Genomic DNA, 13269 nt, shown 5'->3' on the forward strand with positions numbered 1-13269 from the left:
CATTTCTGGCAGGTTGCAGTAGGAATGGTGGATATCACATTTGCCTGGACGTGCTCATGGTCCTGACCTCAGTGACTCAGTACTGTGCAAAGCAGCCTTTGGTCATCAAAGAGTGGTGCCCTTCCCCTGGCTCCTGCTGAAGCCTCAGCCCCAGGGAGCCTTGTTTGGTGGGTACAGGTGCGGCAGCAGGAGTCCTGTCCTGTCCCTCATTGCCAGCCATCAAGGGGTGTGATCAGAGGCTCAGTGTGGAGCACATTGCTGCAGCACCTCCTCCCCTTCCTGAGCTCTCCACTCGTGGTCAGACCAGAGAGAAAAGAGAATTAGTGTTCACATTCATTAAACCTGACTCTGGAGGTGTTCTGTCCATATTTCCAGGAACCTGAACAAGGAATGTATCTTATCCCTCCCCTCAGCAAGCACAGACCTCCCAGGGGAACTCATGGACCAGTTGCACTCAAGTTTGCCTTGAGGACAAAGCCATCCATCCTTCTGGGGAGATCCACCAGGGGAACTGACTGGTATGAGCAAGTGTGCCCCTAGAGCACTAGAGCACGCTTCCCAGAGCACCCATGGCACACACCCCTCCAAACATCTCCCATGATCATGGTTCAGCCCATACATCATTCCCAGTGACATCATCCCAGTGCCCCAGGGCTCCCTGGTGCAATAATCTGAATGGTGACATTACATCACTGGCACTGGAATAGATCCATTCAGTGCCCAGCAACTGAAAACCCCCAGAGCAACTGATTTGCCTAAATATATGTTTAAATACTACTAAACCACCACATCACTCAGCATAAGAGAGCATCTTCAGCTCGGGGGTAGGAAAACACACATATTGGTGAGCTGCCCTGTGAGGAACTAAAACTATTTCTGCTTTTTTGATTGGTTGTGTTCAACTGAGAGTCCTTGAGACAACAAAAAATAGAGGAAATTATGTGAAGGAGAAGGCTGCACCACTTCTAACAAATGTACAAGCAAAGGCAAGCAACACTGGGAATTATTTTTTTGGGGTATCTAAGGACACTAGAAACTCAGATCAAATTATTAAAACTTCACTATGAAGAAACCTCCACAATGATTCTGAGCAGAAGGATTTCTGGGCCAGTCTAAGATGATTAATTGCTTGTGACACCTCCAGGAACTTGAGACGCTCTATGCAGCACAAAAGGAAATTCAGATTCCCTGCAGCACCACAGGCATATGCTGTACATCCTGGCAGTACCATGGCTCAGGGAGCTCATTTTATTTGTGTAGCCCTGGGGTGCGGGGAAGGATGGCAGGCAAGGGGTTAAGTAGTGGCACGGTGGTTTCTGGAAGGGGAAGGCATGCCTCGTTAACCAGCTGGAATTCATCCAGGATATGAACACCAGGGTGGACATGGGAAAGGTAGCAAACACCACATTACTGAGATTTTCAGGGTACATTGAACACAGGTCCACAAAGGAGGTCAGTGCTGATGGCTGGATGGTGAGGGAGGGGAAAACAGCCCTGAGAAGTCAGGAGCTGTGGGGAGGGAGTAGGAGACCAGGGTGGGGGTCTGACTGGAACAACCTTCTTCTCTGCCACCTCTCCTCCTCTCTGCCACCTCTCTGTGCACAGCCATGGCTTCTGTAACCAGCCCCATCTGCCCCACCAGCCAGGAGGACAATGAACAGTGCTCTGAAAACCTGACTCCTCGTTTCCACGTGTTCATCTTCTCCCAGGGGTGCAAGAGCTGTGAAAGTGTCCAGCACAGACACTTCACTGCTCAAGGCTCACCTGCCCCAAGCCTTGGGCCCAGCTGATGATGGCTCATGGCAACTACAGTGCTGCTCCTTTAAATAAAATATCATGTGCTTCCCCCTGTGATCAATTCCAAGTCCAGGACTGATCTGTTATCCCCTGCTGTAAAATTCTAAAGTTAAACTGAGGCACAAAAACCAGATTCACATGGAAATGGAATTCAGCATATCTTTACCCAAAAGGTCAGTGATTAGGAATTTCATTCAGGAAAAAAGGAAAAATTTATTCCAACTCCTTTATACACCATGGGGAATTTGAAGAATGTTATTCTGGAAATAATATTTCATTTTAATGTAAAAAATTAATTAAGCATAGAAGTAGGAGAGCGGATCTTTGCATAACCTCCTACAAGAAGGATTCACAGTAGGCTGGTAGAAAAGCAATTGTTCTCTGCTCCCTGGCTCTATGAGTGTTTTAATATTTCATATGACACATTGAGCACAACACAGAAGGTGGAAACCAGACAGGTCTAAACTTCTATATGGTTAAAATGCTCTTTTGCAGGGTAAGAAATACAGATTTGACCCTACCCCCAGTGAATCCAGCTCTTCCATGCTCCAGGTGACTGGTTTTGCTCATTGCTAGAGCTAAAGGAAAACCAGCAAACTCCTACCCCATGAATTTTGACTGTGTTTTTTTCCCCTCAGAAAAATTATTGACCACTTTTGAGACAAATCAAGAAATAGTTACCAAATTAGTTAAAGTGTTTTCCATAGCTCAAAACATTGCAATTTTCCTTTTTCTTTAGTCGAAGTTTTCTTAGAAATGCAAGTCCCTGAGATAAAATAGAAGCTAGAAAGTGCCTGAAGGTATTGCTTGTGGTGTGAAGATGGTGAGACATCTTTTTACCTGGGGCAAGGCTGTGATGGGCTTGTCTGCTCAACTCTGCTCCTTTTTATTTCAAACATCATCCAGAAGATTTACAGCAGCACTAAGGATGCTGAGGGAGGACTGTTCATCCATTTGTGACTCAAGTTTGGCTGTGATTTACATTTGAAGCAGATATTTTTATCCCACAGTTGCATATCAGGTATACTTAGATTTACCACAGTTGTTCTTTCCTCTGGTCAAAAAAAAAGTCATTTGGGAAAATCATACACATAAATCCATTCATTTATAACATTTTTTAAATCAGTTTTGGAAGCTATCTCCCAGGACACAGCATTCTAAATCTGAAAACAAGCTGTCCTTTAATCACCAAGGTTTAGGGACTGTATCACTGTAGGGGAAAACACATGGCCAACAGAACTGACCCTGCTGACCTCACCCTGTCTTTGCTCCTCAACACTCTCAGCAGAATGTGTTCAACATTCCAGCTAAAGCACCTGGAAATGCATCGGGGATTGGGACCTGCCTCCTGCTTTATTTCTACATATTAGACTCAAAAATCACATTCCAATTCAATACTGAGCCTTTCCATTCACAGAACCAGGCCCAGAGCCACTCCACAGTGCTCAACTTGCCTTCCCAGGTGGAGCCACCTCTCACCAGCCAGCCTGACCTCAGACATTGCCAGTGCCACCAGCTGCAGGTACTCAGATTTGCTCTCACCCTGCAAGAGCCACAAGGAATGTTTGTGGGCACCTCCAACGCAGCTCTCCTCATTCAGGGAAAAGCCCCAGTGATCCCAAAGACTGCCAAGAAGGCCCCAAGTGTCAGGGTCTGCCCCACCATGCAGCTGTTTGGCACAGCACACGATCCCTTATAACACCCTCAGTCATCTTGTGGGCAGGTTCACCCATTTCAATCTCTCCTTAAAGTTCCGGAAAAGCTCTGAGCAGTCAGAACTTTTGATCTTTATTTTCTTTGCAAACCCTTAAGATTCTGGAAAATATATTTCCATGCCTAAATGACAGGGGAGCAGAGCCCAAGGCCACACAGGCTACAGCAGTGCTGTGCAGATGTGAAGATGTGAGAAACACCAAGTTCTTCAACTGAGGTGATGTGAACTGCTGCTTGGGGAGTGAAGAGGGTGATGTCCAGGGGACAAAAGAAGAAGCACTAAAACATTGCACATTTTCTTCCGTACTTTTTTTTTTCAGTTAATTTAACATTTGCTTCTGGCCCAGGTATGATGTGAGTATGGGGGACAGACCCAAAGCATCATGAAATCACTCTGAGGTGGCCCCTTGAGTAACCAACCCGTTGCTAAGATCTCCTGCCCATGGGCACCACAGAAGTTGATAGATGGGCTGCAGCCAAAAAAAAAAAAAAAACAAAAAAACTTGCTACCAGTTCCCTGCATGCAGAAAACATCAGCCTTGATTGCTTGCAGAGGTGTGCTACTCTTCCAAAGATTTCTCTCAAGCAACAACTATGCCAAAAGTGATGATGCAAATTCAATTGTATTGAAGCAAACCAGAGTTTATTTAGCATTTATTACCCATTTTGTTGTCAGACATGGCTTCTTCTGTGTTGGTTTTCCTCTGGTAAACACAGACTTTTTTAAAATTTTATTTTTTTAATAAAATATATAAAACATTGTGCATTGCTATCCATAGGAAAACTGTAGATTAACAACAACAACAACAACAAAAATAATAAGGCACATTCCTGTGCAGCATCTTCAAATATATATATATATTTAAAACAAAACAAAAAGAAAACCTTTTTCAACCTCTTTGAGGTTGTTAACTTCTCACTAGTCACTGACATGCCTCTTATATTACCAGAATTTCACTGTTGGAGATGGGTTGGGTTGTGTTTGACAGGGGCCAGCAGGGAAAGCAGTCTCAAAAAAAAAATAGGATTTTATCCCTGAGGTGTCAGTAAAAAAAAAAGCCTAAATGTTCCCATTGAAAAGGAGGATGAAAAGACGGCCATAAATAACTGAATACACTATGGCAAACATCCAAGCACCGAGATGATTTCACGATGGAAGGATCCCCCTCCCCCCCAACCCCAGTTCTTAATAAGTCCTATTTGCTGTTGGGTTTTAATTAGGTTAATCTCATGGCTTCTGAAGTCACAAGACAATCGGTCAGGATGCACCTTCCCCTCCCTCCCCAAATCATGTTTCCAGAGTTGTCATTTTGTTCACAATTCTCCCACAGTCCTCAGGAAAGGGAAACCAAAAAATCCTAAATGGAGACCAAATCCTGGACAGCCTCCGTCCCCAGCCAAGGCAGGAGCACTCACACCACGGTGTGCCCAGCGCCACATCCCACATGGCAGAGCTGCCACTGCCTCCTCCCTGCCTGCTCCTCAGAAACGCAGCTGGCAATCGCTTCTTTGAAACCAGAAAGCGTCCCGGGAAGAGGGCTGATACCAAGACGTCAGGGAAAGCGAGACGGAGAAATCTTGATTGCTGTCCATCCGCACCGCTCCGGGTGGCACAGCCGACGGGAAAATGGGGAAACCTCACGTCCCATTGATCCCTCCGTCTCCTCCCGGCGGCGGCGCGGGGCAGGAGCGCTGGAGCCCCGGAGCCCGGCTCAGTAGTAGCGGTTGAGGCTCCTGGTGCCCGGGATGTCGGGCTGCCCGTTCATCCAGATCTCGCGGATGATGCGCTCCCGCTCCTCCAGCCGCTGCGCTCGCTCCAGCTCCTCCGCCGACGTGAACACGTTCGTGTTCAAAGTCCTCTCGAACCTGCGGTGCCTGCGGGCAGACAGGTCCGACGTGGTGTCCGAGTCGTCGTCGCTGTCGCTGCTGTCGCTGTCGCTCTCCCGCTCCCGAGGAGGTTTCTTGGAGGAGGAGCGCTTGCAGTCCGTCCGGCAGGACACCCTCAGCACCAGCGCCAGCAGGGTCAGCACGAGTCCGATGCACACTCCGGACACGAAATACAGGGCGGCCCGCTCGGGGTTTTCTGCGAGGACAAAGGAAATGAGAGAGGAAAAGAACCCTTCAAAGAACAGAACACGCTCGGCCCCTCCGTGCGCGCACCAGAACAGCTCTGGAGGGACCGACTTTCCGGTGGCTGCTTTCACTTCCATGGCCTCCTCTGCCTACTCCCCCCAGGACAATGAGGAATTTAAACCGTGGATTTGCTGCCAAGGCATTTGCCCGCATGCAGAATGTGGGTTTGCTGCAGTTGTGTTTTGGAGTTGTCTGGAAGGGAAGGGAGCAGCCCACAGGGGTAAATCTGATTCCCACGGGTTCGACACCAAGGTGCTGTGCAGCCAGCTGCAGGTAAATGCATCTTGCTGTCACATCCACTGCCTTCAAACCAGGCATAAGGATTATCAAAAAACTTTATATGCCCTGTGCTGTGCAGCCCAGCTGAAATGGGAGGCTTGGCAGCATGGCAAAAATGCACATTATTTATTCATGGACTTCATTTGCTTATCTAAGGCAAGAGTGCTGGCTCCCTGCCCAGACCACCAAAATATCTACCTGTGCTGGAGTCAGTGCACCAACAGGATGAGTCCTGCACAGCCACATTTCTGAGGTGATATAACAAGACTCCAAAGGATCCACAATGCCTTTCAAAATAGGTCATCTTGTTTATTTACTACCTCCTTTTTTTTCTTTTTTTTTTTTTTTTGTGGTTCATGGGACTACTTATAAGTATAATTATGATAAATGCTGTTACAGCCATTCCCCTGGGCTGAATCATCCTGGTTTATTGGTACACTAAATGGGTAAAGGTGAACTGAGCAGAAGTGTCAAGGCCAGCTCTACTCTGCAGTGTCTGCTGGGTGTCTTGAGCTCAAGGATGGAGTTACTTCCTTAGATGAATTTTATACCCTTGAACCCAGAGATGGATCCATAACAGCTTCCACCAGCTGAGACCCTGACATTTGGCCCCAAAAGATCTCTGTAGCTAACAGTCTTCACTTCCCTGCACAGTGCTTTTAGAAGTGCCCTTTACAGCCAATCTCCTAAAGCAAAGTTTGTAAAAGGTGAACTGGAAACTATTTGGAGATGTTCAAAATTCAACAGTGCAAGACCCCGCTCTAATTTCAAAGCTGGCCCTAAATTTGAAGTTAGCCATGTTCTGAGTAGGAGATTGGACCTGGTGACCTGCACATGCCTCTTCCAACCTAAATTATTCTCTGAGTCTATGGCCAAAGCCCAAACACTGGCTTGTGCTGTTCTAGGCAGTGTGTAGTTCAGTGCCTGGAGGTGCTCATGGAACTGTTACAGAGATGAAATCGTACTCTTCACTTCTCTCCCAAGTGAATCTCAAAGGTGACTGATGAGCCAAGGTGGAAGATGTCAAGATAATCTGAAAATTGGCTAATAAATCATTAGACTGATCCAAGAGTGGTTGATGTGGATGACATGGGAAAAATCAGGATAAAGACAGGACAAAGAAAGATGAGGAAAGTGCAGCAGATAAGTCCAAAAAAAGAAAGAGGTGGACCAGCCTCTAGCAAACTCAGCTGCAATGCAAAGAACAAGCAGGACAGTAAATGGAACAAGCCAGTGGGCCCATGACAGGGTGGGGTTAGAACTGATGGTCTTTAGATGGTCTGTAAGGTACCTTCCAACCAAACATCTCTATGAAATGCAGCAGTAGTTGGAAGGTCAAGTGAGATCAAAGCCACAGCCTTTAAACTAAGATATTTTGACAAAAGTGAGACAGCACAATTCCAAAGGTGAAAGAGAAGATACCAGAGCAGGCAAGGAGAATGTGCCAATGGCCCCTGCAGAAGCCTGGCTGAGTGAAATCCTGCCTCCAGTGAAGGCAATGGCTACTCAGAATTCAAGGGTCAGGACTCAAATTAAAACTCCAGCCTCCTTTGTGCAGTAGGAGGAAAAAGCAAAAAAAAAATAAAAATAAAAAAAAAATAAATAAAACACAAAAAAAACCTAGGAAAAGCAAGCAGAGTCCCTACCTGATAATACTTATACCTCCAGGTGCATTTTAACTAAGGACAGTAATCACTCAGTTCCTTTTGCAGGTAGCCCTAAAAAGGGCTCTGGGGACACCTGGAGCATGGGAGTGTGAGCAACTGAGCAGAACTGGGGTGTTTGTACTGGAAGGCACTGACTGCAGTCTGTCTTGGCTCTGCCTGGCTGAGAGGATGCCATGCACACTTCCCTGAGCATCACATTCTGCACACAAATGGGCTTGATTTGGTTGCATTAGTTCCACTGCTCGCTCCCTTAGAGCAACTCATTAAAAAAACATGGATTGGAGCCTGAGACACAGACACATGTGGATTTTCTGCCCTGGATTTTGTCCGTGTCCTGCTTTTCCTTTCTTCTCCATACTCCTTTTTCCATGCTACTATATCCAGTTCATGAGCAATTTTACCTTGATTGCTACTTAAGCAACCATTTTTCTTCCCCTGCTTGTGCTCGTCCGTACAGCCCTTCATGCAGTGCAAGAGCTATAATTGAATTTTTGGGCTCCAGTGGCATTTATGAGCTCCTACAGCTACTCTGTCAACATCTGAGACATTGTCTGGACTTCCTCACAGAGATGTAACCCTGTGTTCAGCTGCACTCTTGGCATTTATCATACATACAAGTCCACTTGCACAGCAGCATCTCCTTTTTTCACAGCAGAAAGAGCAACTTAAGCTAAAAACCACAGGCTCTGCTTTTTCCCACTTGAAGTTGCCAAGTCAGCAATAACCTAGATTTGGGGGCACCTCCCTCAGCAAACGGAAGCCCAGCACCTTCCAAAAGCTCGAAGGTAGCCCAGATTCATCACACCAACAGTGGAGCTCCTCAAAACACTCATTTATACTTGAAAAAAAGCTCTTTAAAAGTATACAGACATGAGTAGCAGGCGTTAGCACCATTTTGATGTGCATTCTTGTGTGTGTACGTGTGTATATACTCATTAAAACATAGATTTTGATTACTGAAGCTCTTTCTTCCAATGCTGTGGATGACAGCTCAGAGCTTCCAGAGGGATCCAGTTTCTGCCAATCTCTTTGGCTGGTGCTACCTTTCTCCTTCCTTATATTTCCCTCTCTGGACTGAAAGCATTGATAAAGATGTCATTGATTCAAGGCTGAAATTAGTCCATGCAGACAAAAGATATATGCTCTACATAAGCTTCCGCACAAAAGTCACCATTTTCTAGGCACTCAAACTGGCCAAAACAATTAGAAACACATTTTATTTTATTTTTCCAACCAAACCAGCAGCGATTATGGAGCTTGTTTCCTGAGGGCTAACAATCTGCTGGGAGCATCAGCCCAGACTGCCATTAATTCCCCAGGAAATGCCCCAGGCCAAGGCTGTTATTGCTATTATAATGAATTGTTTCGATAAATAAAAAAACAATCTAGGCATTAACACTGCTGGCTTCCTGTAATGGCTTCATGCATTCCAAAACCTCAGTGGGAAGGAAAATTTTAGAGGGCCCCCAGTAAAACGTTCAGCTTTAAATACGGCCAGACAAACAGTAGGAGCAATATCTTCTAGGGAATTTACAGTCAGCCCCACAGGCTGCTGAAATCCCCTGATAGATCAGAGGAAGCTCTCCAGGAGCCCCTTATTAATAAGGCTCAGGCCAAGCAGTCTAAAATTTGGAATGATGTCCCCTGGGCTGCATTTTGGAAGCCTCTTGTTAATAACTTGGCAGAAAAGCTTTGCTTATGAAAGAAGAATAAAACAGGAATTTGTAGAGGTTTCCCTCCAAGTGCTTCATCCTGAATGCAGTGACAAAACTGGGATAAGACTCCTGTCCAAAATGAAAAGCTGGAAGAGCTCTGATACATTTTGAATGTTTAATATTTATAAAACCACGAGGGATGCTTCTGGTCTTGCTGATAGTCTGTGACTGCAAAGATAGTTCCAGCTGTCACTGAGACTGGTGAAGTCTTTCCAAACATTTAGGCAGGTTTTGGAACAGATCCACAACAAATAACAGGTCTGAGGTTTGTAGGCAGAGATTGCCTCTAATTAAAAAACCTACTTCTATAAAGAAAATCAGCTTTCAAATAAAGGGTGTCTCTAAGTATTTTGCAAGGCTGAACTCTAAATAATATGCATGTGTTGGATCAGCTACTAATTTCATTCCTCATTGGCATTATTCACACTTTTCTGCTGTTTCTGAAGAAATAGGTTCTGGAATCTGGGATGAGGCTGACACCTAACTGGCTCTGATATCTGACTATAATAGCTGCAAACCAGGACTCTTTTGCTTCCTGCTGTGCTGTGATTTATTCTATTCAGTTGTCCATAGGAAGATTCCCAGCTCTTATATGGGAACATCAGTCAAAAAGATGGTGGAAATGAGCACAGAGACCTTTGCTAATACTGGCACTTCTGTGTGCACTGCAGGACTCTGCATGTGTGAGTGACTGAGTCTGCAGACTCTTCATGTGCAGACGCCCACCAAAAACTGCAATTTTGTGCAGAAAATGGGAACACCACTGAGCACAGAAGGGATTCCACTATTTGTGGATGCTCTCCCCAGGCTAAAATAAAACCCACTGCCAGGAGAGAGGAAAGGCAGTAGAGAAGATCATCCTTTCAAGCTTGCACTTTGACCCAAAAAATAGCAAAAACCACAGCTTAATTTTCCTGCAGTGGATCTGAGGGTATCCACCACCTTCTGCCCCAAGAGAAAAACTACTTTTTTATGTTGCCCCTGCCTATTTACAATTTTCTTTTGCAAACTCCTATTATGAGACAACTCATTAATACAGGGAATGCAGCACTTTGGGCTTGCAGAGAGCACCTGAGGGATGTTTTGAGTGTCATGGAACAGAGCAGTTCTTGCACTACTGTTTCTCTGTCACCAGAGCTGTGGTCAGGAGCAGTGGGAAGATGTGTGACTCAGAACCAGCCCTCCCTGGCTGCTCAATACCCAGCCTCTCCCGAGCCACTATAATGGATCCTCTATGGACATCAGCTGTGGCTTGAGTTGCCTTCAGGGCCCCAAACTCAGGCATGCACAAAAAAAATCCAACTGCTCTGCTGTTCAAAATATGCAATACGAAGAGGCATCCCAGCTAGAGCTTGGCAGTGCTCTAGTTTTATGCAAATTGTATTTGTGCCCTGTGACACAGCTTGTCTTTGAAGTAATAAGCTGAAACGTCTTCATACTCACATACAACAAAATAAATCATGACAAATCCATCATTTCCACTAAAAGCAGAGGCTAAATTACATGCAGCACATAAAGATGGTTTAGAACACCTCCTGTTTCAATTCATGGGTCAGTCAACAAATAATTTTATAATAAATAACAAACTGGACATGCATGTCACTGAGACTGAAACCCACCTAACAGCAATGGTGAGGAATATGGGAACCAGCTGATCTTTAAGGTCTCTTCCAATCCAAACCATTCTATGGTTCCATGATACATTGGAAAACATAAGCAACCAAGTCCTGAACTCAGCACTCGAAACCAAAGTTTTGAGGTCTGAATTTACCTATTTGACATCCAGTGCATGTGAACACAACATGAGGAAACCACAAGAAGACAGAGAAGGCAAATCCCACAGCAACAGGATAGTTAGAGTTGTTTGTGCTGCAGTGAAATCTGGAGGTTCCTGCCATGGCTGACACCTTGTGATGGGGATGAATTAAGACCTTGTGCCCTAAAACCAACATAGAGTCAAAGAGTTCTGCTGTGGTCAATGGAAGCAAAGTCCATGGAGCACTGTCAGCAGCCCTGAACCACAGTCCCAACTATCCTGGACCATTAATCCTACAACTTTCTCTGCCCTTTACTGTTCAGATGGGGAACACAATATCAGCAGCATTTTGTTTTATAGTAGGGATGGGAAGGTAGTTATTCTCATGTAAAAAAATGATAGCTGTAGGTAAGGAAGGGGGGAGAAATGGGATAGACAGAAGATTCTTTTAAAGCTTGTTTTTCTAACTTTTCTTTGGAGATACTCATGCAAGAAAACAAATCTATCTTACTCAGCTATCTTCTGTGAAGAGCACTACTAATTCCATTTAATCTGCCTGACTCTGAGGGCTGTCATGAAAAGATGAATCCTGATGCCAGCACTGGATGTATAGAAGAGCAGAAATTTCCATAACCCTTCCATGGTCCTTTTAGAAGAGCCCTTCACTTAATAATATGCAGAAACACTCTCACCAGTGGTTCTACCAGTGCAATCTACCCAGTGGTTCCAAAGTGCAAAGCCCAAGCTAGCTTCAAATCCAAACACTTGGATTAGCAGCACGGTGGCATCTCAGCAAGAGCAGGGCACCAAGAATGCACTACTGTTTAATGAATTAGTTAAGACTGAATTAGCAGGCAGACATGAAAAAAGTAGCTCATAAATACTGGAGTTATAGTTAATATAGCCTTGAACACTTCCAGGAATGGGGCAGCCACAACCCCTCTGGGCCACCTGTGCCAGTGTCTCACCACCCTCACAGTAAAGAATTTTTTCCTGATTTCTAATCTAAACCCACTGTCTTTCAGTTTAAAGGCATTCCCCCTGGTTCTGTCACTTTCCTTTCACCTTTTAAAGTGAATTTTTTTAGAAAACTTCTCCCCCGTTACTTGAAAGATACACGTGGGTGAAAGATAAACTGTGATCCAAGAAAATCTTACTCTAAACCAGATTTAAATATACAATTAACTAGACTCTCAAGTTACTTCATCTTCACACTTCTACTGAAGATAAGCCAAATTCTCTTAAGCAGCGTAAAGATTTGCGTGCTGCTTATTTTCCAAATTACAGGACAACAAACTTGCCTCTGTAATGAGCCAGGCTTTGATCTCCAGGAAAATGAAGCATTAGGAATAATACCACATGTAAGATTACATTGTATTTCACTCCAGATGAGAGCAGACCCAGTGGAAAGCAGCGCACCATAAACTCTGTTAAACACTGCCTGCTAGAGCTGCCCAGGTCAGGTCTTTCAAGGGAGAATTCGCTGAGAGAAGAATGAACAAACAGTTCAGAGAGGCAGATTTAGCCCCAGGTGACTGTGGAAGGAGGGTCTACAAAAAGCTTGCAGGATCCCAGGAGATGTGAGCCACCAGACGTACCTGTGATGAAGGCATAGGCTGCCAGGATGTTGCTGAGCAGGGCCATCTCTGTGCCAACACCCACGGGCTCCATGCTGCTGCTACTGAGCGCCGGCGGTTGTGTCTCATCCACAGGGAGCAGGAGAGGGGTGTTGTCCACAGGGTAGAAAGTGGCTGACCTCCCTTTCTTCTTCTCTGCTTTGACACAGAAAGGGAATGAGGAATGTAGAATGTGACCCAGCCCTACCCTACCTTATCCCCACCAGGTCAGCAGCTGTGTTCAGAAATCCGGAGTTGCTCAACAGGGAGCCACTCAAATTTGCCCCTTTTTTGGGGGCTTACTAAAACTTGTCAAGCAGCTTCAGCTGAGCACTTACCCCATCTGCATCCAGGCATCATCATGTCTCCCCCATCTCCTGCTCTTTCATGTCACCACTTAGACACACCCACCTATGCTACAGCAAACATATAATCAGGTTTCTTTTCTCTTATGTAAATCAAAGGAGCCTTTATCAACAGTGGGTTCAGCTAGGCTTGTAAGAAGGACTGGAAAACACAGGCAGAGCCTACAACCCTCTGCTGGTGTGGTGCTGTAGTGATTCCTCCACACCTGGCAAACAGACGTGCTTGCT

General features: G+C 45.3%; 1 protein-coding gene across 1 annotated transcript in view; it reads right to left on the reverse strand.

The window, feature by feature from the left end:
- Window positions 1-5222: 5222 nt before the first annotated feature.
- The window catches only part of LOC134042395 (protein eva-1 homolog C-like), a 203324-nt gene continuing 195277 nt past the window's right edge, over window positions 5223-13269 (reverse strand). Inside the window, exons 7-8 of the mRNA XM_062489655.1 lie at window positions 12659-12835; window positions 5223-5593 (exon numbers count right to left, since the gene is read on the reverse strand). Of these exons, the coding sequence (XP_062345639.1) occupies window positions 5223-5593; window positions 12659-12835 (548 nt within the window). The remainder of the gene's footprint in view (window positions 5594-12658; window positions 12836-13269) is intronic.

The sequence above is a fragment of the Cinclus cinclus genome, chromosome 3, assembly GCF_963662255.1.
Source record: "Cinclus cinclus chromosome 3, bCinCin1.1, whole genome shotgun sequence".
Taxonomy (NCBI): domain Eukaryota; kingdom Metazoa; phylum Chordata; class Aves; order Passeriformes; family Cinclidae; genus Cinclus; species Cinclus cinclus.